The sequence below is a fragment of the Argentina anserina genome, chromosome 6 (genome assembly GCF_933775445.1).
Source record: "Argentina anserina chromosome 6, drPotAnse1.1, whole genome shotgun sequence".
Taxonomy (NCBI): domain Eukaryota; kingdom Viridiplantae; phylum Streptophyta; class Magnoliopsida; order Rosales; family Rosaceae; genus Argentina; species Argentina anserina.
The window spans coordinates 3,698,864-3,724,298 of record NC_065877.1 but is presented as its reverse complement, the minus strand read 5'-3'; the positions used below and the strand labels follow the sequence as shown (position 1 = coordinate 3,724,298).

The following is a 25,435-nucleotide window of genomic DNA, read 5'->3' as shown; positions in this document are numbered from 1 at the left end:
CAATGACACCTTTCATCTGATTTGGTTCCCTAAACATAAATAAAAAATGAAATGAGATCAAGAGTACTTGCATAGTAGAATCGAAAAGAACGAATGTAAGAATATTTTATCACCATTTCTAAGACAAGATCTTCAAATTAGGCATCGCGCTGAGAAGTTTAACAGATAGCAACTCCCAGTCATGCAGCTCCAACTTCTTCAAATTACCAAAAACAGGCAGATCACAACCCTTCATGAAAGATACATTAATAAAAGAAAAGTTTATGCAGAAATTAATTATCAACTGGGATATATCTGTGCATAATGTACTATTCAAAAACAGGAGGGTTTCAATCCAGTTAGGCTAAACACAAAGAAAGAACAATAAGAACACTAAATAAGTTGATAATGGAAAATATAGAGATGCAAGTGAAATGTGCATTATACAACTAAATCAGGCGCTATAATGAAGATGCACGACTCTTCAAGCTAGCCTGCATAATGTCAAAATACTCCACCAAATGATTTGAAGGCATTTGTAACTCACAAATTAGCTTTACAGTCTTAAGCTAACACCATACTGAAAGAAACACTTGTAAGATTCTTTTTGTCTAATTTTCATTTTGCATAATCTTCTCTAGTAACATACAGTAAATAAAGAAGTTCCTATCCAAAGAAGGAGCTGAAAGAGCCAGATGCTGAACGCTGGAAATTTCTGCTAAAATCAATTTACTCGGTCCAAGGTCAGTGGATCGCCTTTCAGATGAATATTGGCTTTGACTAAAGATTTTGGATTTCCCAAAGAAAATTTTGAAGTTGGAACGAAATCAATGCTTTCCAGCTTTGGGGATTTGACTAACACAATGTCTAAACTGCGCATACTAGAACAACTTATTTTCAAACTCTTCAAATCAGGCGCAGAATTTTAAGGTTTGTTAATATGCCAACATCTTTAAGACTAAAGTTTTCAAATATGACAACACCTTGAAGATTTATAATCAAATGCTCCAGTATCGGGAGCTGAGATAAAAGGTTATTGAAATCTCTCATGGCACATTTGTAACAACCAGTAATTGTGACTTGGAGAAACTTAAGACTCGGGAAGCGCCCTGATTTCGGAAGACGGTAGGTGAAAGAATTTGAATGTAACTTCAAAACTTGTAGTGTCTTGCAGGTGAAAATGCATTCAGGTAATTTAAAGAAAGGATGAAGATACGATAAGCTGGTACTGAGAGAAAGATCAAGCTCAACTACATTATGTCTGATGACAGTGCGTATCCAAGTATCAATATCAGCAATGTTGTCCTTGGCACAGTAACAATCGATACGAAACTTTGGAATGTCCAATGAATCGTGAAGCAAAAGTACACGAATAACAAATCTGAAAAAACCTGGGTCATTCTTGGGCTTCTCTGTCTGATTTAAATTACAGAAGTATAAACTAGGAACAGACGTCCATATGGTTTTCCATCTCGTGGACAAAGCGCTGGTCCTCACAGCATACTTTGTTTCGATGAATGAAAGGATGTGACAACAAAGTGCATCTGGTAAAGCACTTAGTCGATCTTCATCCTTAAACTAAGAAGGCTTTCTTGGTGAGATTCATCATTATGGATATATGTGAAAGTTGTAATTAAACTAGGGAGTTTGGTCTGTCGGAGCAATTCCCCTTTCGCACTATTATGTTTGGTATCAAGACCTTTCAGGAAATGGTGAACTCGCTCAAGCCCATTCTCATGTTGGTACCAAACAATATACTCCTGATGTTTGATCATGCAAGGACGTTTCACATCAATCTCAGCCTAAATATTGTTTAGTTTGGTGAAATATTGCACCACAGGTTGCCCATCTTGTTGCATCGCCAAAGCGGTGCACATTAACTCATGAACATGTATTAAATCAAAGTCATTAATATATAAGCCTTCAAGTGTCAGCCATATTGCATGAACAGTGTCACATGCCTCTACCATATCAATTATCTCTTCATTCATAGCTTTCCACAAGACGGACATCACAAGGCAATCATCGTCGTCCCACTTAGTGTAGGCAATAATATCATATGCACTAGGAGCCTTAGTTACTCCGGTTACATGCCTCATCTTGTGCATGCCTCGAAGATGAGCCGTCATAAGTCGCTTCCATTTACGGAAATTGGTCCCATTGATTTTAGTTCCCCCAAAGGGCCCACTGTCAGAACTCTTGACAGATACTTCAAATTTCGGAACATCAGCTTCGTCTCCAGAACCCATTGAAACGGAAATTGAAAAAATCAAGATTTATACAGCGGAAACACCAACAAACTGATATGAACCTGTCTTGGGTGCACATGCACTGTCGGTGAACCTACACTGACAATCAAGACAATCAATTCTGGGCTGGGTCAGGTCTAGTTCGGGTCGAATCCGGGTCGGGCCGGGCGGGTCGAAGCTGGGCCGGACCGGGCGGGTCGGATCCAAATCTAGAGCTGGAGGTACTGTTGGGCGCACGTGTTCGAGGGATCGGGTCGGGCGCGTTGGAGAGATCCACCCGGACGTGGAACAACGACTCCGCGGCGGGCTCGACCTGAGAGAGCGGCGCCTGGCGTACGATGGCTGCGAGGTCACGGTGGCGGTGGAAAGCTTGCAGCGGCGAAAGGAGCTCGTCGAGGCGTCGAAGAGATCGGAGACCGCTTCAAGGACGGCGATGCAGTCCCTCGAGGAGAAGCTCGGCAGGGTGAGCTGGGCTGATCGGCGGGGCAGGAGGATCTGAGTTAGCAGGTTTGCTGACGTCGGATAATACCGGGTTGACGTCGTCGAATACCAGGTTAGCAGCTTGCTGACGTCGCCGACGGGCTGTGCTCCGAGTGAGGGTGACAGCAAGCTCGGCTGACGAGCTCGCACAAAAACACTGCAAGGAAAGAACAAACCCAGAAAAACAGAGCACTGCTCTGATACCAACAAGAACCAGATAAGTGTTTCACTTAATCACATAATTATGCTATACAAGATCAAATGGCCTATATAAGCTAACTAAAGTACATTGTCGACAAATGTTTCCTTGATTTCCTCCGTGAATCACGCCCGTGATTCACGGAGTTAGTCACGCTAATAGCTGAAGCTTCAACTTACTGAATTTCATCTGCACCCTGAAAATAATTTTGAGAACACCAAGACCTTACGTATCTTACTGTTCTATGTAGATTCTATAGAAAAAACTGTAGAAAAATTTGATTCCCTTACAATATATCTTGCATGCCTTTGAAAATAAAACCCTAAAATTGTTCATTCTCAATAAAGAAAACCCTAAAAATGGTAAAATGCACATGAAAACAACAAGTTTTATCTACACCATGTACTTGTATTAAACTAGACGAGGCAAGGAAGCCAAAAAGTGGTGAAGAACCATACCTGATCGCAGGGGCGGATCTAGCCTATTTTTGGGGTGACTCAAGCATCCCCAAGCTCAAGACAAGAAAAAAAAACTTGGTTTTAAATCTTTTGTTTTTTTTATTCTTCTAAGCCAAGCATTACCAAGTAACCAACACTACTCATTTATTTCTCTTCCAAACTTTACTCTTATTCCTCAATAGCGTGTCCTCAGCCAAGTATTTATTCTTCTAGAGTGCTAGTTAGGTTAATTACTAGCTAATACGTTGCTTATTTATTCAAATGTGTATTTGTGTTAGATTTTGACTATGTACGCCGTTTTGTTTGATATATATATATATATATATATATATATATATATATATATGAGTATTATTTTTTAATGGTTATAAGTGTCTATTAGACTAAAATGACAAATTTGAGTCCAAACCAAAGTGTTCGAAAAAGATAAATTACTTCATGGTTTCAATGAAATGTCCTGTATATTTTGAATTCAATTAGCAAAATTCTGTCGCACCGTCGGAATTATAGTTAAGTTCAAGCATCCCCAATGATCCAATCTTAGATCTGCCACTGCCTGATCGGATGTGTGCCCAGAAATTCGAAGCTACCAATTTCACCTTGGTTTCAAAACGCAGAGACGGTAGAGATCTATGAGACCTTTATATATATATATATATATATATATATATATATATATACAGTCCCTATCCAGAGTGAAGTTCCAATTTTGGCACACTTTTCGGTCAAATTTTTTCACCATAAGTGATTCAATATTTAGATATGTTATTCAAGATCATCTCTATAAAGTTTCATCCAATTTGACAATGATTTGAGCTTTCAAAATTGAGATTTACACGAACGGTTCACGTTGAACAATTTTAATTCATTCATTGATTTAATATAATTTCAATACCTTAACGATGTCTGAATTAGATGAATTTGTAGAGATGATCTTGAATAACATACCTAAATATTGAATCGTTTATACTGAAAAAATTTGACCGAAAAGTGTGCCAAAATTGGAACTTCACTCTGAAACTTCAGAGTGAACCTTCACTCTAGATAGAGACTATATATATATATATATATATATATATATATATATATATATATATATATTAATGGGTAACTAGGCAGATCAATTGGGTCAGCCCAAATGCCCAACTGGGATCGATATTAGTTGATTACCATGAAAAAGATAAAAAATAAGTAAATACTAATTTCATTCCAAATCATAATAGGAATTGGTTTCTGGCTGAGTTATGTATAACATATCCTATCCTTATCGGGAAAGGGACATATGCCCTCTTCTATAAAATAGGGCATTGCTTCAGCCGAGAGATAAAAACCCATTGAGTTCATCTACCGCCATGAAGAAAAATAAGAGATCAACAAAAAAGGATCACAAGGATGATTATTCCGAGTATGAGAATTGGTGCTTCATCTGCAAAGACGGTGGGGTTCTAATTCTATGCGACCACGAAGGCTGCTCCAAAGTCTATCACCCTCGCTGCGTTGGCAAGAATTTATCTTCCTTCAAATACCGGCGCTGGATTTGTAGTCACCACTCCTGCTCAGCCTGCGGTGGTGCCGCCACTGGAACTAAGAGCATCTCTTGCCTTCTTTGCACTTATTCAGTGTGTGGTAATTGCAGCGCTAATTCGAAGTGTGCAGTGGTGAGAAGGAAGGAGAAAATTGGCCTTTGCAATGACTGCTTAGGTCTTGTTAGGCTTGCAGAAGAAAATGGACAGTATGAACTAGATGGAAAGAAATTAGACTTTGAGGATCCAGAAAGACCCGAATTCGGATTCAAAGAATGTTGGGAAATTATCAAGGAAAGGGAGGGCTTGACCTTGGACGATCTCTACTTCCCATCTTCCAAAGATAAAAAAGATTGCCAGGATGACAGTGAAGAAACAGAACCTCGCAAGTCAAGATTGAGGAAGCGGAAGGCAAAAAATCTCGCCACAAGTAACCACAAGAAGCAAAAATTAATGGGCTCATCAGGGAATGTGACATCAGAATCATCATGCAAATCAGAAAAACATCATTCCAAGGAGGAGGAGGAAATGATTCCTAGTCCAACTGGGAATGAAGAATCAGAAGGCCGCTTTGCATCTATAGTAGCTAGTAATATGAAGCTTGTCTACTTGCGGAGGAGTTTAGTTGAGGAGTTGATCTCCAAGCAGCCTGAAAGTTGGGAAAGAAAACTAGTTGGAAGTTATGTAAGAGTGGAAAATGAACCCGAGGACTATTTTCAGATAAAATCTTCTCACCAACTTTCACAAGTGAAAGGCATAATTAGGGACCACAACAATGGAGAAGAAATTCTCCTTCATCTGCTTACTAGAGATGTTCCAATCTCAATGTTATCGGATTGCGACTTCACCGAGGAAGATTGTGAAGATATGCAGAAAAGAGTGAACAATTACCTAATGGAGAGGCCGCCGTTTGTTGAGATTGAACAAAAAGCTACAGAGCTGCACGAGGATATAACCAAAAATTGGATCCAGCGAGAGTTGGTCCGATTAGAGAATTGCATTCGTTATGAGAATAGTCAGCATGGATGGATCAGCGATGTGTTACCTGAGTATTTGGAACAAAGGGAGTTGCTAAAGCAACCACCTGAGCAGGAAAGACTCTTAAAAAAGGCGCCACAAGTCATTGCAGAGGAATTAGACTTGAGCAACGTAACATAACTCTTTCATACGTACCTCAAGTTGTCAACACAGAACTTGTACAAATATTAACGTTGTCATTAGTACTAAGAAATCATAGTAATATTTTTCATGGGATAAATTGCGATATTCCAACTTCTATATATTATAATGTTGATTCTTAAGTTCAGTTTGTGAGATTAGGATCAGATCCTGTCTGGTGAATATGCTGAATACAAGTATTTACAGTAGCGCAGACAACACTTAATAACTGTTTCTTAGCTAGATAGAAGACTATTTTAAGAATCAACATTCTTCGTTCTTTAGCTAAAACTGGACTAACTTGATTGCAAGCTTTTTAAAATGTCCAAGCATACAGTACTCTGCTTCTGCTTGTTAGCTAATACTTGGCCATTTTTAGCCTCGCATGGAAAGCATGCCAATTAAATTGACTCGTGGAACAAGTTATAGGTACTTATAGGGCACATGATACCGACACAAATGCTATATTTGCAAAAGCGTTTTCAAAGTGTGGATTATATACTGTAATAAGAGTCATCATATGTCATATCCAACTAAGCTAGACAACATAAGTCCATTTGTTAGTATTTTGAGAGTATAGAATGTGATAAGGCTCAATTAACTCTGTAAAAGATTGACAATCATGTTATAGAATAAGCAATGTTTGTTCGATGCCAGAGATTGAGAGTATTCAATCCGCACACAAAAAGAAAATAAAACTCACTAAATAAACTAGACTAATGAATTGGGGGTTTATGATTATCATAAGAAGAAATAAATGAAAATGATAAATAATTCAAAATAGACTTGATAAACATAAGATGAAGATGACGTTAGGGATTCAGTTGTCTACCACCAATTATAATTGAACACAACAAGTAACCTAATTCTTTTACTATGTCATGAGAAAGAAACAAATCAAGAATAAACCGTGAACGCACAGCATAAGCTTTTACTACTTTCCTTTAGTTATTTAATACCGGGATACACACTTTTAGTTAAAAACATTATATGCATGCAATCTCAAAACACTTAGTGAAACGCAGATAAGCAAGTCTATCCGATGAATGCAAAGATAATTAAAAAGAACATGTGGAAGTTTGAATGATTATAGAGTCCAAAATAGTATAGAAAATTAGAAACTATCTAGCATGCAACCCTCACTGTTTGATTTTATTTTATTTCTCAACTGCTTGATTTTTAACTATTGTACTATAGCCTTTATTACTTATGACAAAGGAAACAAAATGATTAGGTGAATTGTTTAACCTAAGTCTAGCAACGATTAGCTACTCCTAGTTCTAAAAATTACTCAAAATAAAATCAACTATTGAAAGCCCTGATGAAATATGGAGGTGAGCTTGAGGAGATGTGGACTCGTTCTCGAAGAGATTGATGATGAATGTAGCTTGAGGAGATAAAAAGTGAACTTGAGGAGTTTTGAATGGTGAATAAATATGGTCTCTCGATCTCTGCCTCTTTCTCCCCGTGTGTCGACAACGCAAAGTCTTATATATATATATATATATATATATATATATACTCTTAATCATTGAGGAGCCCTAGACCTCTTGTGCATTATGCCTCTATGTCTCCTAGTCCCTCTCTATCTCGTCTTTGGTCTAAATCTGGTAGGAGATAATATGCAATATTCCCAAAATCTTCTTGAAAGTCTTACTTGTTGCTTCAAAATAGCCTTGATTGCATCACTTATACTTACAATTATATTATGTTGCCTCACGAAGTACCTAAGAAAATAACAAGGTTAATATGACATTTTAAGGAAGTTAACAAGTACAGATGTAATGATTTACACTATAATATCGTCGCAAAAATGCTCTTATCAGTATGCTAAATCGAATCTAATTTAAAACTACTCTCGGGGGTAAAGCCTGATCTACTAGGATTAAACAAGTTTTAGAAGTGTAATTTCAAAGTGTCTCTCAACCACTACAGCTTCAAGTTTTGAAAGACTAAAGCATATTGTGATAATGTATAAATTGCTAAAAGACCAAGCAATCCTAAGTTCACACAGACAACACAGAATGTGGCCGCACTGCAAAAGAGAATAACCGGCTGCAAGAAGCTATTGGCGGCCAGCCATCACTGGATTGAGTTTCTTCAAAGCATTCAACTTGCTTTCTTCATAACATCATGATAAAACCCTAAAGAACATAATATTTAAATTCTGTCTTCTTCGATACTTCAATTCCCACATATCGTATTTTTCTAACTGAAATATCTAGTTGAAGATTGGAACCATAGAGCTAACGACTTTCCCAAAATGACCACTCCTTTAATCTTCGCAGCTCCTTGTACAATCATGCTATGCAATTCTTGGTTCAGCATAAAGATCTATTCTAAAGATCCCAAAGCACCAACTTTTCTTCACTGAAAATGGGTCTATAATTATGCAAGTGCTCGCATGCATTCTCTCAGGAAAAGAAGCCAAACCCAGAGCTCTATATGGAGGTGGTCGGTTTCTCAACACTATTGTATGTGTTAGCTAGGCGTGGGCCGACCGGCCCGACCTTAACAAAAGTAGCTTCCCACTAAAATTCTTAGTATGAAAATGACTCGTAACACTCCCCAAGTTCCAACTGAATGTTCTGTAACTCTTACAGCCTCTAATATTCCCCAGAGTTGTAGTAGGGTTTTATCTCTTTGCAACTTGTTTGGTGGTGGTGGTGATCAAAGTGGTCTCACATTGTAGCTTTTTTTTTAACTCTTGTGGTAATCTTCAGCTTCCTGATCGTGGGTCCTTGCTTCTATTTAACCCTATAAAATCTAGCTGATGAATGTGGAATTATATCACAGTTGCATTCCTTGAACTTCTTAACCTAAAGAAAACTAAGGGCTACCCTACTCTAAGTCTTCTAGCGCAATAGAACTTCTATTATAAGTACCCAATAGTCTCTCATTCCAGTTGCTCCACATCAACTTAGTGAAAGCCATGCCGATCAACTTTGTTCTTACTCATATTTTCAACTTGTGTTTTTGTTTCTTGTTTCTTCCAATACACGGCAGACTTCACTACGCTTCTTCACTTGTAGTGTCTCAAATTTCAGTGCCGCCTTCTCCTGCACCCGCAGCTGCTGTTAGCCCGACTTACAATGGTAGTTCTGCTCTTGGTACTACTCTTTTCAATGTGAGAACTTTCGGTGCAGTTGGGGATGGTGTTACTGATGATACAGAAGCATTTAAAATGGCTTGGGACAGTGCTTGTCAAACTGAAAATTCGGAAGTTCTTGTTCCGAAAAGTCATTCATATATGTTACAGTCTACCATATTCACAGGGCCATGTAAACCTGGCCTCATATTGCAGGTAACAATGTATTTGATAACTTTCTTTAACTAGTTCTTTTCTTATACCTAATCTGATGTGTTGTTGTTTGGCTTGATGGTGCAAACTGCAGATTGATGGAACATTAGTGCCACCAGATGGACCAAATTCATGGCCGAAAAATATTAGTAAGAGACAGTGGTTGGTTTTCTACAGAATTAATGGAATGTTGGTGCAAGGAAATGGTGTAATAGATGGTAGAGGAGAGAAATGGTGGAATCTTCCTTGCAAACCCCACAAAGTAACTACACCTTTTGTTATTGGTCCTCACCACCATGAGCTATATTTTTGAAAGTATATAGAGATACTTTGTCAGTATTGATCCTGTTCTAAATGCTTCTGTTGGGTTTGGGATCTAGCATGTAGAAATGAGGGCCAGTTTGAGATCGAACATCTTTTGTGTGCCTATGAATGTGACATAATCACTTTCTGTTGCATATACAGAACTTCTTAATGGTTCTAGAGAAACTATAAGAATATATGTGCTTCATCTTCATGTATAACAAGCAAAAACACCTCATATAATATAGTAGAAAATCCATCAAATGGAGACATTTTTGTAGACATAAGCACATGATTAAACACTGAAAATTGTCTTAAGGAGGATCTGAATGAACTCCTTATTCTATAACTCCACGCCAATTCTCTAACTTTTTTGTGTAAATATAATGGAACAGGGACTCAAAGGAACAACACTGCCTGGACATTGTGATAGCCCGGCTGTAAGTTACACATAAGACAGATTTCTTCCGAGTTTACGTTGTATCTTCTAAAGTAAATAGCTCTAGTTGTTACTTGAAATGTTGTTCGGACACTAATATTCGGATTTTCCTGTTGCAGGCTATGAGGTTCTTCATGTGCTCTAATCTGAAACTGCATGGACTCAAAATCAAGAACAGCCCCCAGTTTCATTTCAAGTTCGACAATTGTCAAAACGTTCTCATAGAATCACTTAACATAAAATCACCTGCTCTTAGTCCCAATACAGATGGAATTCACATACAGAACACAAACAATGTGAAAATATACAATTCAATCGTGTCCAACGGTAACTATTCAACAACCGCCTCTGCATGGACGTACTTATCCTTTTCATTTCACAAAGCTAACCCTGTTCTTTGGTTTTCATGTGTAGGTGATGATTGTGTATCAATTGGAACAGGTTCTTATAATATAGACATTAGGAACATTACTTGTGGTCCAAGTCATGGAATAAGGTACGTCCCACAGCTTCCTTAGTTTTTATCTATGGATGATTGGTTCTATGAGTTCAACTATTATCAAAATTTGAATCTACTCAAATACTCTTTGCATGTTGTACAGCATTGGAAGCCTTGGAGATGGCAATTCCCGAGCATGTGTTTCGAATATCACAGTTAGAGACTCAATTATCAAGAACTCTGACAATGGGGTTCGGATCAAAACATGGCAAGGTGGATCAGGATCTGTGTCAAGGATAACATTTCAGAATATTCATATGGACACTGTAAGAAACCCAATTGTGCTTGACCAATACTACTGCCTCACCAAGCACTGCCGAAACCAGACCTCCGCAGTTAACATATCAAATATCTTGTACACAAACATATGGGGTACTTATGATGTGCGAAGCCCCCCTATGCATTTCGCTTGCAGTGACTCAATGCCATGTACAAACCTCACTCTCTCTGAAGTGAAATTGCTCCCTGCCACGATAGCACGATTTGTGTCGACGCCGCTTTGCTGGAGTGCTTATGGAACTATGAAGACAATTACTGTTCCACCAGTTTTGTGCTTGTTAGAGGGCATTCCAGAACTGTTACCCCAGGATGACAGTGATTGGTGTTAGATGTAACCAATCTGGATCAGATTATATATAATACATATAGAATTATAGATGATAGCCTATTTAAAGCAATATTCCAAGGAACTAATAGTCCAAATCTCTGCATATTGTTACATGGTTTGGATCTTCCTAAGCTTTTGTGTTTTCTGTGTTTTGAAGTATATTTGCAACTATCGCAAACAAATTTTAGAGCTTCTCTGCTCTTGGACAGAGAGCAAATGCATTTCTGCTGTATCCATTCTCTCATTTTGTTGTATAATATACATCATGTTAACCACACATGTTGACTGATCAAACATTGTTCGATTGAGATTTAGTTGAGCTGGTCTTTGATTGACTACTAGTAATTTGAAGGTTCTCTTTGTATTCCATACCAATATTTACAAGATGGTCTAATTTTCCTTGGAATGGATAAATGAAAACAAACATAGGACATTACCAAATAATGCATATTGCATAGGTCATGAATATCTCACCAACATGTACATACATCTCTATAGAGAAGTGAGAGACACTAACTAGAGCCAACCCAGAATGATGTGTAATTGACATCACTACAAAAATAGTAGTTATACTTATACACAACCCTTAGTAGTTAGTAGTGATCTTATCCTCAGCTCTCCACGTTATTGATACAAGCAGTAGTGCTGCACTGCTAAGACATTACCATTTTGAAGGTGGTTTTCCTTTTCCATTTCTCGGACACGTGTTTCATATTAAAGCTTGCTTGAATTTGCTTCCTGTTCTTAGCTAGAAGCAAGGGGGGCGAGGATTAAGACAGTTTGGAAGTGATACCCCAACTGACACTACCTCTAATGGGGTTTGAAATCCAACATGAAAGGGAGAGGAGTGAGAAATAAAGCAGACGTACAGTAACATGACCTAAAATGTTTTAATTTTGCCTCAGCTGAATTGCAGCAAAATTAGTATGTCTGCTTTGCAGCTTGTGGATGCAACAAATTAGGGAGTATCAGACATTACCTCGCCTTACAGCTTTTCATGACACATTGACAATACAAGTCTCATTGCAGCTGACGTGAATAAATGAACAAGTTCTGTAGCACAGTTCTCAGTTCTCACAAAGTGTAAGGCCATATGAACGGTTAATCCAGTCATTCATTTCATGAATTAATAAAGCGTATCAGCAAGCTCTAACAGAAAACTGGGATAATGGTTCACAACTGGATTTTGAAAAATTTCGGCTAGTTACCAAAACCTTCTGGAACACGTTAATGAAAATATATCATGTGAACGTTCATTGAATACACTTTATCTTAGATTACACTTGGTGATTATTCAAACTTTTCCATGTATGAAGCATACATCCACCTTGATAAATGCGGTGACTTCATACAAGCATACAAACACTTTTGGCATACAGGTGTGGTTGATGATGCATGAGGATAGGAGTACTAACATAATGATGCAAGTACCTCTAGCAAGGAAGCAGCAAACTTCATTTGGGTGTCCTCATCGATAGTCAAGAAGAGAGGCACATGCACAAAGAGCGATTTGATCCCATTTTGCTCTGCGAACCGAAGGGAATGATAGTAGACATAATTGCATACAAAGCGCCCTGCATCATCTGAGGTCATCACCTCATAACCCTTCTTCACCAAGGCCTTGGTTATCTCCTCAACTGGAAGAGAAGTCTGCACGATGACAGAACAAAATCTATTGATATCTGAACGAAATGATGATTGCTGTCATGCTGTATTGCCATCATACTAAATATAATCCTATCAGTATTCTATAAAGGTGTGAGTTGATACTATAAGAACATAGATAATGAACCATGATCTCCCATTATACCTCTCTTATATGTGAAATTCCACCATCTGAAGGAATGATAGGGACTTTCTGCAAAAGAACCATAACATTAAAACATTATCTGAAAAATTAAGGCCATGTCAAATAAAATTTATATCCACCAGAGAAAAATAGAACAAAAAGAAAACAATATTAAAACAAAAAGAACCTTGAATTTCTATCTAACCTGAGGCTTCCATCCCATCTCATCAGGGCAACGAAAAGTAGCTTCATTGACAGCTTGATGCTCAATAGCAAACTTAGTTGCACCACTATTAACTCCAAAGTGTATCTATATTGTACATAATAAAATATAGAAAGAGTGAGATACATGACACGTTAATGTCATCCCAGTCAAAACCATACTCAGAAGTGCGCAGACATTATTGATATTATGTTTGATACTGAAACTGAATAGTATCCGATTAGGAACACAAACCAAGATGGAAAAGGGCCAATAAGATATCCTTATAAACTCTTTCCTGTAGTCAGTTCCTGTATGGGACAATGTCGAAAACTTTCTTTCTTTGTAGCAGAATCACAAAGCTTATTTAATCCAAAATGCTGAACCAAGATCATGCTAATGTGATTATATATGTATGGTTTTGTGACTCGATGATTAATTGCATATGCTTTGCTCTTTAGCCTAAAGGTGCGATTCAGAAATGTGTATGTATATATGATATATCTATATATTTATTATTAAGTGATGAACTAGACTTTAGACGACTGACCCAAATAATTCTGCTGGAATTCGTAGAGTCCTTCTCGCTTATTGCAGATTGCAATGTCTGGTATAGGGGAAGAACTGCTCCTTGTCCTGCAGTCTCAAGAATACTACAACCACCAATAATCAGACCTTTTGGTGAACCGTTCTTTTTCACATACTCGGTGAGATTACTGACAATCGTCTCAGTTGGATTTTCTGAAACTCCATGAAATTTCTTAAAACCCGTCACATGAATTGTTACAGTTGTAGGACCTTCGGAACCCATTTACAAGTAATTAGAATACACTTGAGGAATGTGCAATCGCATCAATTGAGAAGATATCTAAGTATCTGCACCAAACAAAATGAAATGAGTGAACAAAAATGCAGAGCCATTAGTACAAGAACATAGGAAATTTAGGAGGTTTCTATGTCTAACATCACTATCCTCCTCAATGTGATATGTTACCAATGAGATTTCATTGTAAATCAATGATGACACTTCACAATCGTTAATGTTATTCTCACAATATTGAATTGCTTTTTAAAAAGCAGAAGCTGATTTTTCCATCACCAGATTTCACACTCATATGAATCCATACACTAAAGCAGTTAAATTTCACATATCAGTGATATGATCAAGCAATTGCAGCAATAAGATATAGTTTATGAGCTCACTTAGACATATCAGAGTACTGAACCGCAATTCTTTTCATTTCTTTTACATATGCATCAATCTAACTCTACCTGACTCTACGAGATTATTACATTTTTATTCATATGGAAAACTAAAGGGCATAGAAAACTCGAAAACAACACAATTTATTAATTGAAGAGGTAGACAATCTTCCATTATCTGATACAGCATGAAGATCAAGCAGAAAAAGATAACGAAATATCTAAAAGAGTGGCATATGAAATGAGATTACACCCTCAATTATTAATCAAATTCCTAAGCACGAACCCATCAGAATCCAAAAATGAAAAACCAAACAGAGTCCTATGAAAACACCGAGAACCAATCGACCAAAGATAAGAGCTTGAAAATTAAAAATCGAGTCTTTGGGAATGAAAACATGTACAAGGATTATGAAGATGAATTCCAGGGAAGGAAGAGAGCTCTTGTTCTTGCCTGAAATCTGCAAAAGCTCTCAACCACCAGTCTTATCTTCTCGGAGATGATTTTATTTACAACTGGGGAGAGATTCGTTGAGATTAAGAGAGAGAGAGAGGTTTTGTTAAGAAACGTGTTAGTGGATGAGGGTCACTATCCAACAACAGAAACAGTGTACAAGATTAGATGCATAATGTATTTTATGATTAATTGTAGTCGTTCATCTCCATTATAAAATTTGAAGATGACAAAGCTTTGTTGGATACATTCTCTATTGGAGTTGGCAACTGTTCGTTTTGTTTATCCAATCATTTGTCGTTTATTGTTTAATTATTTGCAATTTGGTCAACAAGTGAACAAACCCAAAATACCAAACTTGAAGAATCCATAGTTTCCATCGTGTTCCCATTGCAAAAATGTCCTCTTGCAAAACTAGTGAAAGACAAGAAGCAAGTGTTACAAACCTAAAAGAAACCACTCACATTAAGAGGAGTATTTTACTAGTTCATGCATATATGTGATGGTTTGTAACCAAAGGGAACAGAGCTTCACCAAAGGTGTAAGTGAAACTATTGATCACTGCCTCACTGGTAGGTAGGCTCTGATTGCTACTTTGAACCCATCTTTAGTCTTGTCCCTATCAAATCAGCTTTGCATACATTAAATTAGGTATAACTTAAACGTGTAGGTTTATCTTAAAATGAGTTTCTTAATTTGGAGTTTTCTATAATTTTCTCTAATCTATAACTTCTTTTTTTTTGAAATGGAAAAGTAATCTATAACTTCCTATACATTAGTTTGGCAATTAATCCCTATAGAAAAGGACAGTCCGACAATTGCTACATGAATCCAAAGTCAGGTGGACACTACACTTATTTATGACGTACGACTTAGCAATAATCAGTCTCTGCAAAAAAGATAGATTTTTGGCGCTCTCATCAGAACCGTTGATTAATATCCAGACACATCCAATCATGGTCATCGTGGATCCCTCAATGGTTTTGTTCTAGTGCATCCAAAACTATAGTCTCTTTAGTTACAGTCGTCCCCCTGTAATACACTTTCTACTAGAACAGAACAGTCTCAGTCTCAGTCTCAGTCTCTTTAGCTTAAAGCTCCAAACTTTAAGAAAGATCTTAGACTGAACTGAGAAACAGAGCAAAGGATGTCCATGTCGTTTTCAGCTGTCTCTCTGCCCTTTATAGAATCCAAAGTTTCAGGGCCAAGCTATCTCTGCTCCGGTGCTTACCAGTTCTCCTTTGGGGTGCGTTCTCTAAACCAGCCTTATTTTTCTGGGCTTTCTGTTTATTTCTAATGCGTTCTACTTCGTACTTAACTCGTATAGTGGTAGTTTAGAGTTTATGTTTCTGAGATATGGTCTGAAAGATTGAAACTTTTTTAAGTTTTTGTGATGTGCGTGTATATGATTGATGGTGAAGAAGCATTTCTCTCATATGGGTCATTGTGGGTGAATGATGAGATTGTGATTATATGGACCAAGAGTATGACCTGTTTATTTGAAACTGAAGTTCTAGAGTGTTTCAAGTATTGGATTTGGCATGTGGCAAGTGAAATTTGAACTTTAGGCATTGTTAATTGCTGCCCATCTTCCACTTTAGTTATTTTTTTTTCTGTTTAGTGCTTTGATTGGTTCATTGTGTGGAGTCTTACTATTTGTATTGCATACTTTTACTTGTATGCTCTAGTGATTTGGTCTAAAGCAATGGCAATTTAGATGCCATGTTTAACGATGCTATAATCTAGTCACATTCGTGCCCTCCTGTTCAGATGTTCTCCAGTTAAATAGTTTAGAAGTATCGCTTGATGGCATTTGACATTGGAGGAGAAGGGATGGTGGTGCTAAATAGCAATATTCATTGTACTTTTTGATGCTATAAATTGTGGTATTATGAGAATTGGGAATGGGAAATGGGGTAGGGATGAAGCTCTTTCTAACTTTTCAAGCTCAGTTCTGTCCAGTTTTTATCTGTAATGTATGATGTTTTCTTCCCTTATATGTGAAATAAGGAAAGACTCATCCTTTTCTGGGTTATATGTAGGATACAGCAAACTACTTACATTTTGAGTCAAGTAGGAGAAATGGAGGCCCTGCCCATTTCTGCCGAAGATTTTGTGGCTTAAAACGATGGATAGTTGAGAACCTACACTTACAAAAGCATAAGCGGAAACTTGGACCTACCAATGAGATTAAGAGTATTAAAAATCAAGTCAAAGGTCACCTACAAGAAGGTATGGTGCATCAAAAAATGCTCGATGGGATAGTAATAATACCATATTTGATTTGTTTTCATTAAAGAATTGATGTTCTGGTCACTGTAATTTCCCATTGTATATAAATGTTACAGATTTTGGATGGTGTATCTGCAGATTCAAATGATGAAACAACAAAAATAACCTCACAGGTCGAAGAAAGTTCTTTGCCAAGTTTCCAATCACATGTTTCTGTTGATGTATCAACTGCTTCTGCGGAATCCACTTTCATGCCACAAACTCTTTCCTCCAAAATTCCCTATGAGTGTGGTGAAGGACCCACACTCTGCATTGCAGTCATAGGAGCAACTGGGGAGCTGGCGAGGGGAAAGATTTTTCCTGCACTTTTTGCTCTCTATTATAGTGGATTTCTTCCTGAGGTAGGTGTAAGATGATTTTCAAATCGTTTTTCATTTGGATATTGAGGGCATTGCTGTTGTGAAAATGTCATCAAACAAAGGTAGAGTGGACTGAGTGGTCCTAGCATAAAACTATATCTCGATAACATTAGAAAACACAAAGAAAATTCATGTTGTACTTTCATTGAGTAAGAGATGTAACCTTTATGTATTAAATTTTGACTGCAGAATGTTTGTATCTTTGGTTATTCAAGAAAAGATATGACAGATGAAGATCTGAGATCCATGATCGCTTCCAATATGACTTGTCGTGTGGAGCATCAGTATGTTTCCTCTGCCACCCCAAGTTACACAAAATATTTTCCAGTTTATAATTTCTTGTTTTCAATTGTATGTGGTATAAAAGGGGCCCAAAGTTCCTCTTTTCGTAAATACGTCTGAATTCAAAGTTAAACATCTTATATCTGATACTCAAATATCTCTCAGACAAGATTGTGGAGACAGAACAGACGTTTTCCTTAGCAGAACATACTATATCAATGGAGGTTATGACAATAGAGAAGGCATGTCAAAACTCGATGCACTTATGAAGCAATTTGAGGTATATTGAATGCACAGACATAAAATCTCATTTCCCTTTATTAATTGCTCGTATATATATTTTTTGAGAGTTAGTTAGATGCTTTAGATAATTGATTGTGTAACAGCTGACCTACCTCAGGGAAAATCTGAAGCAAACAGAATATTTTACCTCTCTGTGCCGCAAGAAGCACTTATAAATGTTGCATGTTCTGTGGCTGATAACGCCCAATCCCTGAAGGGCTGGAATCGAGTGATCATTGAGAAACCTTTTGGCTTTGATGTATTATCATCTCATCGGTTGACACAATCTCTCCTCTCTAAGTTTCAGGAGAAACAGATATACAGGTCTCTTACAATCTCTTCATTTTACATAGCTCAAACAGCAGACTTATGGAATCTCTTCAGATAATTGACACAATTCTTGTTCCAGGATAGATCATCTTCTGGGACGGAACCTTATCGAAAATCTCACAGTTCTAAGGTTTGCTAATCTAGTATTTGAGCCACTATGGAACCGTACATATATACGAAATGTACAGGTAATCCAGTTTTATATATCTTATTCATACATGAGATCTTAATATATCCAGAAAGGTTGTGTTAAACACTTTAATTATGAAACAGGTTATTTTGGCAGAAGACTTGGGTGTCCAAGCAGGAAGGTATTTCTCTGTGTTATGTTAAAACAGTGAATCCAAAAGGAACCTCGATGGTTATTTAAGTTCTGGTCCTTGTATGCAGGTACTTTGATGGTTATGGGATCATTCGTGACATAGTACACAGTCATATACTTCAAACAATAGCATTGCTTGCCATGGAACCACCAATAAGTCTAGATGGTGAAAATATCCGAAATGAAAAGGTATTCTTGCATGCTATACCTTCTTGCAGTGCCTATCCTTTTTATTTTTTCTGATGAGAATCTTCGTTCCAGGCCAAGCTCTTGAGATCAGTACGGAAATTGGAGCCTAGTGATGTTATTCTTGGCCAGTATAAAGCCAGGGCTGGTGATAAGACTGATGTATATACGAACAGCCTGACCCCCACATACTTTGCTGCTGCATTGTATATTGACAATGCACGCTGGGATGGTGTGCCTTTCTTAATCAAAACTGGCATGGGACTTATCAAACACAGGTTAGATGTATTGGACTACTGCTACATAAGGGATAACTCTTTATGTTGGTTCAAATATATTTGCCCCTGCTTGTTCTACTGATTCATTTAGTAACAGAAGGGTCTGGTTTCACATAGAACACAATTCTGGAATAAACTTCTCTGCTTAGTGTACACTCATCTTTTACAGAGTGGAGATACGCATACAGTTTCGTCATGTCCCCGGAAATCTTTATCGTGAGCGGATGGGGCATAATATAGACCTTGCCACTAATGAGCTGATTCTGCGTGATACACCAGATGAAGCCATCCTACTTCGGGTGAACAATAAGATTCCAGGATTGGGGCTGCAGTTGGATTCTCCAGAATTGAATCTGCTTTACAAGGACAAGTAAGCACTTCAGGAAAAGTTTACTCCAATACAAAAGTTATCTGCAAAATGATGTCAAAATGTATGTGTTTTCTTGACACAAATGTGCCCTTATGTCAATATATATGGCAGGTACAATGTGGAGATGCCTGATTCGTACGAGCAGCTTCTCCTTGATGTTGTGGATGGAGACAGTCATCTATTTTTGAGAAGCGATGAGCTTGCTGCTGCATGGAACATTCTAACTCCAGTTCTGGATGAGATAGACAAGAAAAATATAGCTCCTGAGATGTATGAGTTAGGGGGCAGAGGTCCGGTAGGAGCATACTATCTGTGGGCAAAACATGGGGTTCCATGGGCAGAAGACTAGAAAAGCCTCCAAAACTTCTTCATGAACAGTTAAATGAGTGAGTTGTCATTTCATTTTATCATGTAATGTAATGATCAATTTCATTTGAGTTCCCTGTCATCATCACTTTGTGTTTCTGCATATTCAAGACTGAACATGTAGTGTCTCGGCCATTGAATCATATTCATAAGGACTGTTTACCAGATTATGTGAATTAGGATCCTTTTTGAGATCTTCAATTTTGAATTGGGTCCGACGACTACTTCCATGAGTTGGGATTAGAGAATGAATTTGATGCAGACCACATATTCCTAAATCATGGAAAATGGTTAGTCGTTCTCGCCAAGTATTGTCGGTTGCTTCTTGCAAGTGACTCCATCTATTTGGCTAGTTATGTGATTAATGCTTCTAAGCAGGACTAACCCAAAATGATCATATATAAGTTGCTTAGGATCGACTCAAGACTGTTGCTCAATTATTTCACTATAAGCAATAATGCATTCACAGTATACTTGATGGAACAAAAGGGCTCCATATGATATCATAGTCATCCTGAAAGTATCAAGAAAATATTCTAAAAATAATTGAAGCTCCAATATAAGTAAAGCATCTTAACTGCTAGGATATGAACTATCACAGAAGTCTCGGAAAGTTTAGTAGTCTCTTAACTCGATCAGACTAAGAAAACAATTAGTGTTGTCAAGTCACAAGTTTATCAGGGTAGGTCTACATAAGGAAATAGATGCTCATTCGATTGAGAGCAATGTAATCGATCATTAAGAGAGCTTATTCATAATCTATACTTCTCAAATTAACAAACAAACAAATAATCAAACAAATTAGTTCACCGTAAACACGTTCCGCAAAATGGTTGAAAAGAGCAACACAACACATGATACACACTCAACTCACAAGACTATTTTGGGCAACCAAACAACATATGATACACCCTTCTTTGATTTATGTATGACTATTAGTGTGAAAGAATCAAAACCCAGGAAGAAGATGTCAAAATAGCCTCATGTTATAATGCTAGAGTCACGTAATAGTTGGTATAAGCATTACGTTATGGGACTGACGCAATCAATATTCCAAACTAGCATCAGAGTGACCTATCTGCCCATTGCTTGCCCATACTACATTGAATCTTGTTCACGGCGGCAAGTGGGCATTTTCGTCAACACAGAAGACTTTCGTGATAAACAATGACTTGACTCTATATAAAAGAGTCGGTTACACGCTTTCAGTTCATGAATTCACAAGCAATTCTCTCTCTCACTGACGCACAACTCCTTCAGCGATAAGAAATTCACAGATAACAAGTTCAAGTTTGCCTCTCTCTCTCTCTCTCTCTCTCTCTCTCTACCTTATGGAAGGAGAAAGGAAGAAGAGGAAGATGGAATTCGAAGAAGAGGATGAAGAAGCAAAGATAGAGAAGTTCTTTGCTCTGATCAAGAGTACAAGGCAGGTGTGTGAGATACTCAAAGGCAGTTCAAACTGGCCACTGAGGAAGAAAGATGAGAATAAGAAGGAAGAGGAACCAGATAATAAGAGTACCGGCGGGGCATGGAACCCGGCATTTCAACCGGAAGACTTCCTTGATCAAGATGATAAAGCCACTACTGCTGGTCATGGTGCAGGTCCCTCGACAATTCAAGAAGAAGACGAAAAGGAAAAAGATAAAGGAGGTGATGGTCTAGACCTGAAGCTTTCTCTGTAGGAAAGTTAGGAACTGTACTGTGGAAGTGTAGTATGTAGAAACTTAAAAACTTGGAAGGCAGGTCGATCTTGACCTAATAGTGCATGCACCTTCCTCTATATGCTTTAGGTTGACTTGTATTCTATTGTAGTTAAGGCATCAAGAATATCAGCACCCTCTAATTAAGCTACTAATCTTTGTAAACTGACCTGTATGCTCACATAAATCCAACGAAATTTACAGTACTTAAAACTGACCTGTATGCGCCAATACGACCGTGGTGGTAGGGAGCCGATCTTGGGTTTTGACTGATGGGAAAGTAGTGGCCGCCTAATACAAGGCCGATGGATAAATGATTATCACATGATACTTTTCTCACCTCTGGTGAAATTAGCGGAAATAGCAACAATAAAAAATGATACGATATTTAACGAGGTTCGGCAAATAAGCCTATGTCTTTGGGGCAGTAGTAGTATTTTCTTCAACTATACTAAATAATAGAATTACAAGAAATAACTCACTATAGACTAACTAAAATTGTAACACACCTCTCTCTCAAGAGGAATTTTATTCTCACTAATTGAGACACTTTTTCTCTCAATCTATCTAAGTGAGGATCACACTACTACACAAACACTTTATAATTTGTATCTCTTCCTTTTGTGATATATTTGTTGCAATCTTCATGCCTTTATATAGGCAAATGGCTTCATGCACCATGTTATGCAACTCATGCAAGTAACATGCAATTGAAAGCAAAGTTAAATGTCTTTCTCATTTCATGTTTCAATGTTTGCATGCTCATTAATACATACTTCCTTCATCTTCAAAAATTATTGTCACTTTCCTCCATCTTTAAAAATGGCTGCTGCATTCCCACCTATGTTTATAGGTTTGTTTCTTCATTTTCAAACTAAGCTGCACCCTCATGCTATATGAATAGCAAACTAGCCTTGTGTAAGTCAATGGGTCATCAAGGCTCTTGCAACACATATTTATCTCATGTAATAAATCACCACATGAATTTCTACCTCCAATTAAGGAGGGACTTACCCATCATTGACAACTGGTGGTGTTGGTTGTTGGTTTGGTGGTGGCACTTGGCGAGTAGTCGATGAGGATGGATTGCTTGAGGGTGTTGTTGTTTGCCTATTGTCTTCGGCATGGAATTCTGATGGGACCGTGTTGAAGAGGCGACATGTGGAGATTTAGCTTGTAAAATTGACGGCGGAGATGGGGAAACCTATCTCTACTGAGTTTGATTAGTTTTTTTTTTGTATCTGAGAGCAAGTCTAAGTTGGTGTGGTTAGTACATTTTAATGTTTCTTCTGCATTGGTTTAGACTTGTTATTTGTAGCGCTATAAACGGTTGTAGGTGAGTCGTGGTTGTATTAGGTAGTTTTGTCTAGTCTTTAGGGTCAAGTGATTGCTTTTTCTGTCAGCCATGGTGTGTAATCTTTATTTTACTTACTTATTAGAGTTTTTTTTCACCAACAGTCCCTCAACTCTGGTGTACCTACCAATGTGATACCTCAACTCTTAATCGTACCAATGTGATACCCAGACTCTAGTATTGCTATCATTGAAGTACTTCCGTCAGTTTTTTTCAACTTCTCCGTCATCTTGGTGACGTGGCAAGTACGTGAGGCCCACAAAGAGGGTTAAAGACAAAATTAACCCCATCTGAGAGGAGCAATGTTTTTCCCGCCCTTTACCTTGAGAAAGACACCCAACAATTCCAATTTTGGCGCCAATTTTCCCTCCATACTCCTTAATTTGTGTCTCTTATCTAAACTAAATAACTACCGCCAACCAGTCGACCACAATGTGATAAAACCTAGATCAATCTCATTTTCTATTTTTACCCTAGCACTTGTTAAACTAACAGAATAAATATAGAATTCTATATGAAACATCTCATTTCCACAATCTCATAAGAATATAGAAACACATAACTTAACGAAATTCAACTACATGTTTAAGTACCATTAGTTCTTACAAGCAAAAATCATGGCAGATCAACATAAAAGGTGGCAACTAATGGTACTTAACACATGTATTTGAATTTCGTTAAGTTATGTGTTTCTATATTCTTATGAGATTGTGGAAATGAGATGTTCCATATAAATTTCTATATTTATTATGTTAGTTTAACAAGTGCTAGGGTAAAAATAGAAAATGAGATTGATCTAGGTTTTATCAGATTGTGGTCGACTGGTTGGCAGTAGTTCTTTAGTTTAGATAAGAGACACAAATTAAGGAGTATGGAGGGAAAATTGGCGCCAAAATTGGAATTGTTGGGTGTCTTTCTCAAGGTAAAGGGCGGGAAAAACATTGCTTCTCTCAGATGTGGTTAATTTTGTCTTTTAACCCTCTTTGTGGGCCTCACGTACTTGCCACGTACCAAGATGACGGAGAAGTTGAAAAAAACTGACGGAAGTACTTCAATGATAGCAATACTAGAGTCTGAGTATCACATTGGTACGATTAAGAGTTGAGGTATCACATTGGTATGTACACCAGAATTGAGGGACTATTGGTGAAAAAAATTCTACTTATTAATATGGATGACCTTTCGATTACAAAATTAGTTTACCAGAGAAAAAATATCTTGGTAACAGCTAGCATACATTATGTTGAAGAAGAAAATTATCTTTCGACCAAAAAAAAGAAAATTATCTGATGTAATACAATAGCATGTCGATCATCTGCGAAGAAAACCATCAAGTTATGATCTATGCAACTTTGAAAATGAATGACTATAGTTGATGCACATCAAAACATTGGGCCATCATATTTATTCTTAAAAACAAAAAGATATATATCACGAGCAAAAGCATAGATACATAAGTAATGATTATATATAGATCCTAAAGTCCTAAACCATTAATTTGAACCCAATATTAAAAAAGAAGGAATGAACATATATAGGGTCATATTATATTTGCCAGAAAAGCATTAGCAAGAATGATTCGGAGACCAGATCCGATTTGACATCACCAGGCTTCAGACCACCAATAGAGAAATTGTGTTCTTCGCCTTAATATATATTTTCAACTTTTCATACCCCTCCGTCTCCTGTCTCCCTCCTTCTTCCGAGCAAATTTGATCTCCAACTTATTTTCTCACTTTCATTTCCACATAGTTATTTATGCGACACGTGTCCCCTCTAACCTAACCACACTAGCTATGGTTATTCTTATTTATTTTATTTATTTTCTGATTTTACCTATTTTTTTTCTATTATTTCTTATTTTTTCCTTTTAACAAAACATTAAATCCTAAAATAATTTTTATTGGTGTAGTCGATCAATGCCTAATATAGAATTTAGGATTTAATGTTTTGTTAAAAGAAAAAAATAAGAAATAATAGAAAAAAATTAGGTAAAATCAGAAAATAAATAAAATAAATAAGAATAATCATAGTTAGTGTGGTTAGGTTAGAGAGGACACGTGTCGCATAAATAGCTATGTGGGAATAAAAGTGGGAAAATAAGGAGGGGAGCAAATTCCTTCTCTCCTTCTCCTTGATATGCAAGTGCTCTGAAGTCTGAACCTCAAGACTTAAGTCACCAGCGTCCAAGTAGTTAATCTAGTCATATTTGACCAAAAAAAAAAGTTAATCTAGTCATAGCATTCTTCCCTTGCTACCAAAGTTTAAAAGGGTAGTTGATCGACGGGAAATTCTAATATACGCTGCTGCATGGTATGCAGCAGCACTTTCCACCACAAATCCCACACCCACATTTACTGTGCATTTTATCAAACTCCTCTTCACCACACAAAAGTGTGTGTATAGCATACATGTATGTACAACAGACAACCCCGTTGATCGACCTCCTCGGGAATAATATGTAATCTTGC

General features: G+C 37.3%; 5 protein-coding genes across 6 annotated transcripts; 3 read left to right on the top strand and 2 right to left on the bottom strand.

The window, feature by feature from the left end:
• Positions 1-885: 885 nt before the first annotated feature.
• LOC126800990 (F-box/LRR-repeat protein At3g59200-like) lies at positions 886-1,970 on the bottom strand. The gene is made up of 2 exons (XM_050528421.1): positions 1,947-1,970; positions 886-1,557 (listed from the first exon to the last, which is right to left on the bottom strand). The coding sequence occupies exons 1-2, from the start codon at positions 1,968-1,970 to the stop codon at positions 886-888; spliced, it is 696 nt and encodes a 231-aa protein (XP_050384378.1).
• A 7,008-nt stretch (positions 1,971-8,978) lies between these two features.
• Positions 8,979-11,196, top strand: LOC126800986 (polygalacturonase At1g48100-like). Its single transcript, XM_050528417.1, has 6 exons — positions 8,979-9,350; positions 9,442-9,609; positions 10,046-10,090; positions 10,209-10,416; positions 10,504-10,585; positions 10,692-11,196. The coding sequence occupies exons 1-6, from the start codon at positions 8,979-8,981 to the stop codon at positions 11,194-11,196; spliced, it is 1,380 nt and encodes a 459-aa protein (XP_050384374.1).
• Positions 11,197-12,291: 1,095 nt separating this feature from the next.
• On the bottom strand, positions 12,292-14,975 carry LOC126799744 (uncharacterized). 2 transcript variants are annotated; one of them, XM_050527006.1, is made up of 5 exons: positions 14,844-14,975; positions 13,737-14,062; positions 13,190-13,294; positions 13,006-13,053; positions 12,292-12,845 (listed from the first exon to the last, which is right to left on the bottom strand). In XM_050527006.1, the coding sequence occupies exons 2-5, from the start codon at positions 13,995-13,997 to the stop codon at positions 12,606-12,608; spliced, it is 654 nt and encodes a 217-aa protein (XP_050382963.1). In that variant the 5' UTR covers positions 13,998-14,062; positions 14,844-14,975; the 3' UTR covers positions 12,292-12,605. The 2 variants fall into 2 exon arrangements, with proteins under 2 accessions (XP_050382963.1, XP_050382964.1); XM_050527007.1 differs by having other exon boundaries at positions 13,737-14,063; positions 14,816-14,912.
• A 940-nt stretch (positions 14,976-15,915) lies between these two features.
• On the top strand, positions 15,916-20,080 carry LOC126799729 (inactive glucose-6-phosphate 1-dehydrogenase 4, chloroplastic). Its single transcript, XM_050526987.1, has 12 exons — positions 15,916-16,089; positions 16,886-17,075; positions 17,214-17,476; positions 17,684-17,778; positions 17,942-18,056; positions 18,177-18,382; positions 18,468-18,576; positions 18,662-18,699; positions 18,779-18,899; positions 18,972-19,174; positions 19,344-19,544; positions 19,656-20,080. The coding sequence occupies exons 1-12, from the start codon at positions 15,991-15,993 to the stop codon at positions 19,891-19,893; spliced, it is 1,878 nt and encodes a 625-aa protein (XP_050382944.1). The 5' UTR covers positions 15,916-15,990; the 3' UTR covers positions 19,894-20,080.
• Positions 20,081-21,117: 1,037 nt separating this feature from the next.
• On the top strand, positions 21,118-21,772 carry LOC126799748 (protein NIM1-INTERACTING 1). Its single transcript, XM_050527015.1, has one exon. It carries the CDS (start codon positions 21,242-21,244, stop codon positions 21,590-21,592), a length of 351 nt encoding a protein of 116 aa, XP_050382972.1. The 5' UTR covers positions 21,118-21,241; the 3' UTR covers positions 21,593-21,772.
• The last annotated feature ends 3,663 nt before the right edge of the window (positions 21,773-25,435 follow it).

What these genes read in the sequence shown, in the direction of transcription:
- LOC126800990 (XM_050528421.1), bottom strand. Translation starts at nt 1,970, where the DNA reads ATGAATGAAGAGATAATTGATATG. An exon ending in ATGAAGAGATAATTGATATG is followed by an intron (nt 1,558 to 1,946) that starts GTAGAGGCATGT and finishes AAGCCTTCTTAG; the next exon opens with TTTAAGGATGAAGATCGACT.
- LOC126800986 (XM_050528417.1), top strand. Translation starts at nt 8,979, where the DNA reads ATGCCGATCAACTTTGTTCTTACTCATATTTTCAACTTGTGTTTTTGT. An exon ending in GACATTGTGATAGCCCGGCT is followed by an intron (nt 10,091 to 10,208) that starts GTAAGTTACACA and finishes TTCCTGTTGCAG; the next exon opens with GCTATGAGGTTCTTCATGTG. An exon ending in CAATTCAATCGTGTCCAACG is followed by an intron (nt 10,417 to 10,503) that starts GTAACTATTCAA and finishes TTTCATGTGTAG; the next exon opens with GTGATGATTGTGTATCAATT.
- LOC126799744 (XM_050527006.1), bottom strand. Translation starts at nt 13,997, where the DNA reads ATGGGTTCCGAAGGTCCTACAACTGTAACAATTCATGTGACGGGTTTT. An exon ending in ATTCCAGCAGAATTATTTGG is followed by an intron (nt 13,295 to 13,736) that starts GTCAGTCGTCTA and finishes TGTACAATATAG; the next exon opens with ATACACTTTGGAGTTAATAG. An exon ending in AGATGGGATGGAAGCCTCAG is followed by an intron (nt 13,054 to 13,189) that starts GTTAGATAGAAA and finishes GTTCTTTTGCAG; the next exon opens with AAAGTCCCTATCATTCCTTC.
- LOC126799729 (XM_050526987.1), top strand. Translation starts at nt 15,991, where the DNA reads ATGTCCATGTCGTTTTCAGCTGTCTCTCTGCCCTTTATAGAATCCAAA. An exon ending in CTTACCAGTTCTCCTTTGGG is followed by an intron (nt 16,090 to 16,885) that starts GTGCGTTCTCTA and finishes GGTTATATGTAG; the next exon opens with GATACAGCAAACTACTTACA. An exon ending in CAAAGGTCACCTACAAGAAG is followed by an intron (nt 17,076 to 17,213) that starts GTATGGTGCATC and finishes GTGTATCTGCAG; the next exon opens with ATTCAAATGATGAAACAACA.
- LOC126799748 (XM_050527015.1), top strand. Translation starts at nt 21,242, where the DNA reads ATGGAAGGAGAAAGGAAGAAGAGGAAGATGGAATTCGAAGAAGAGGAT.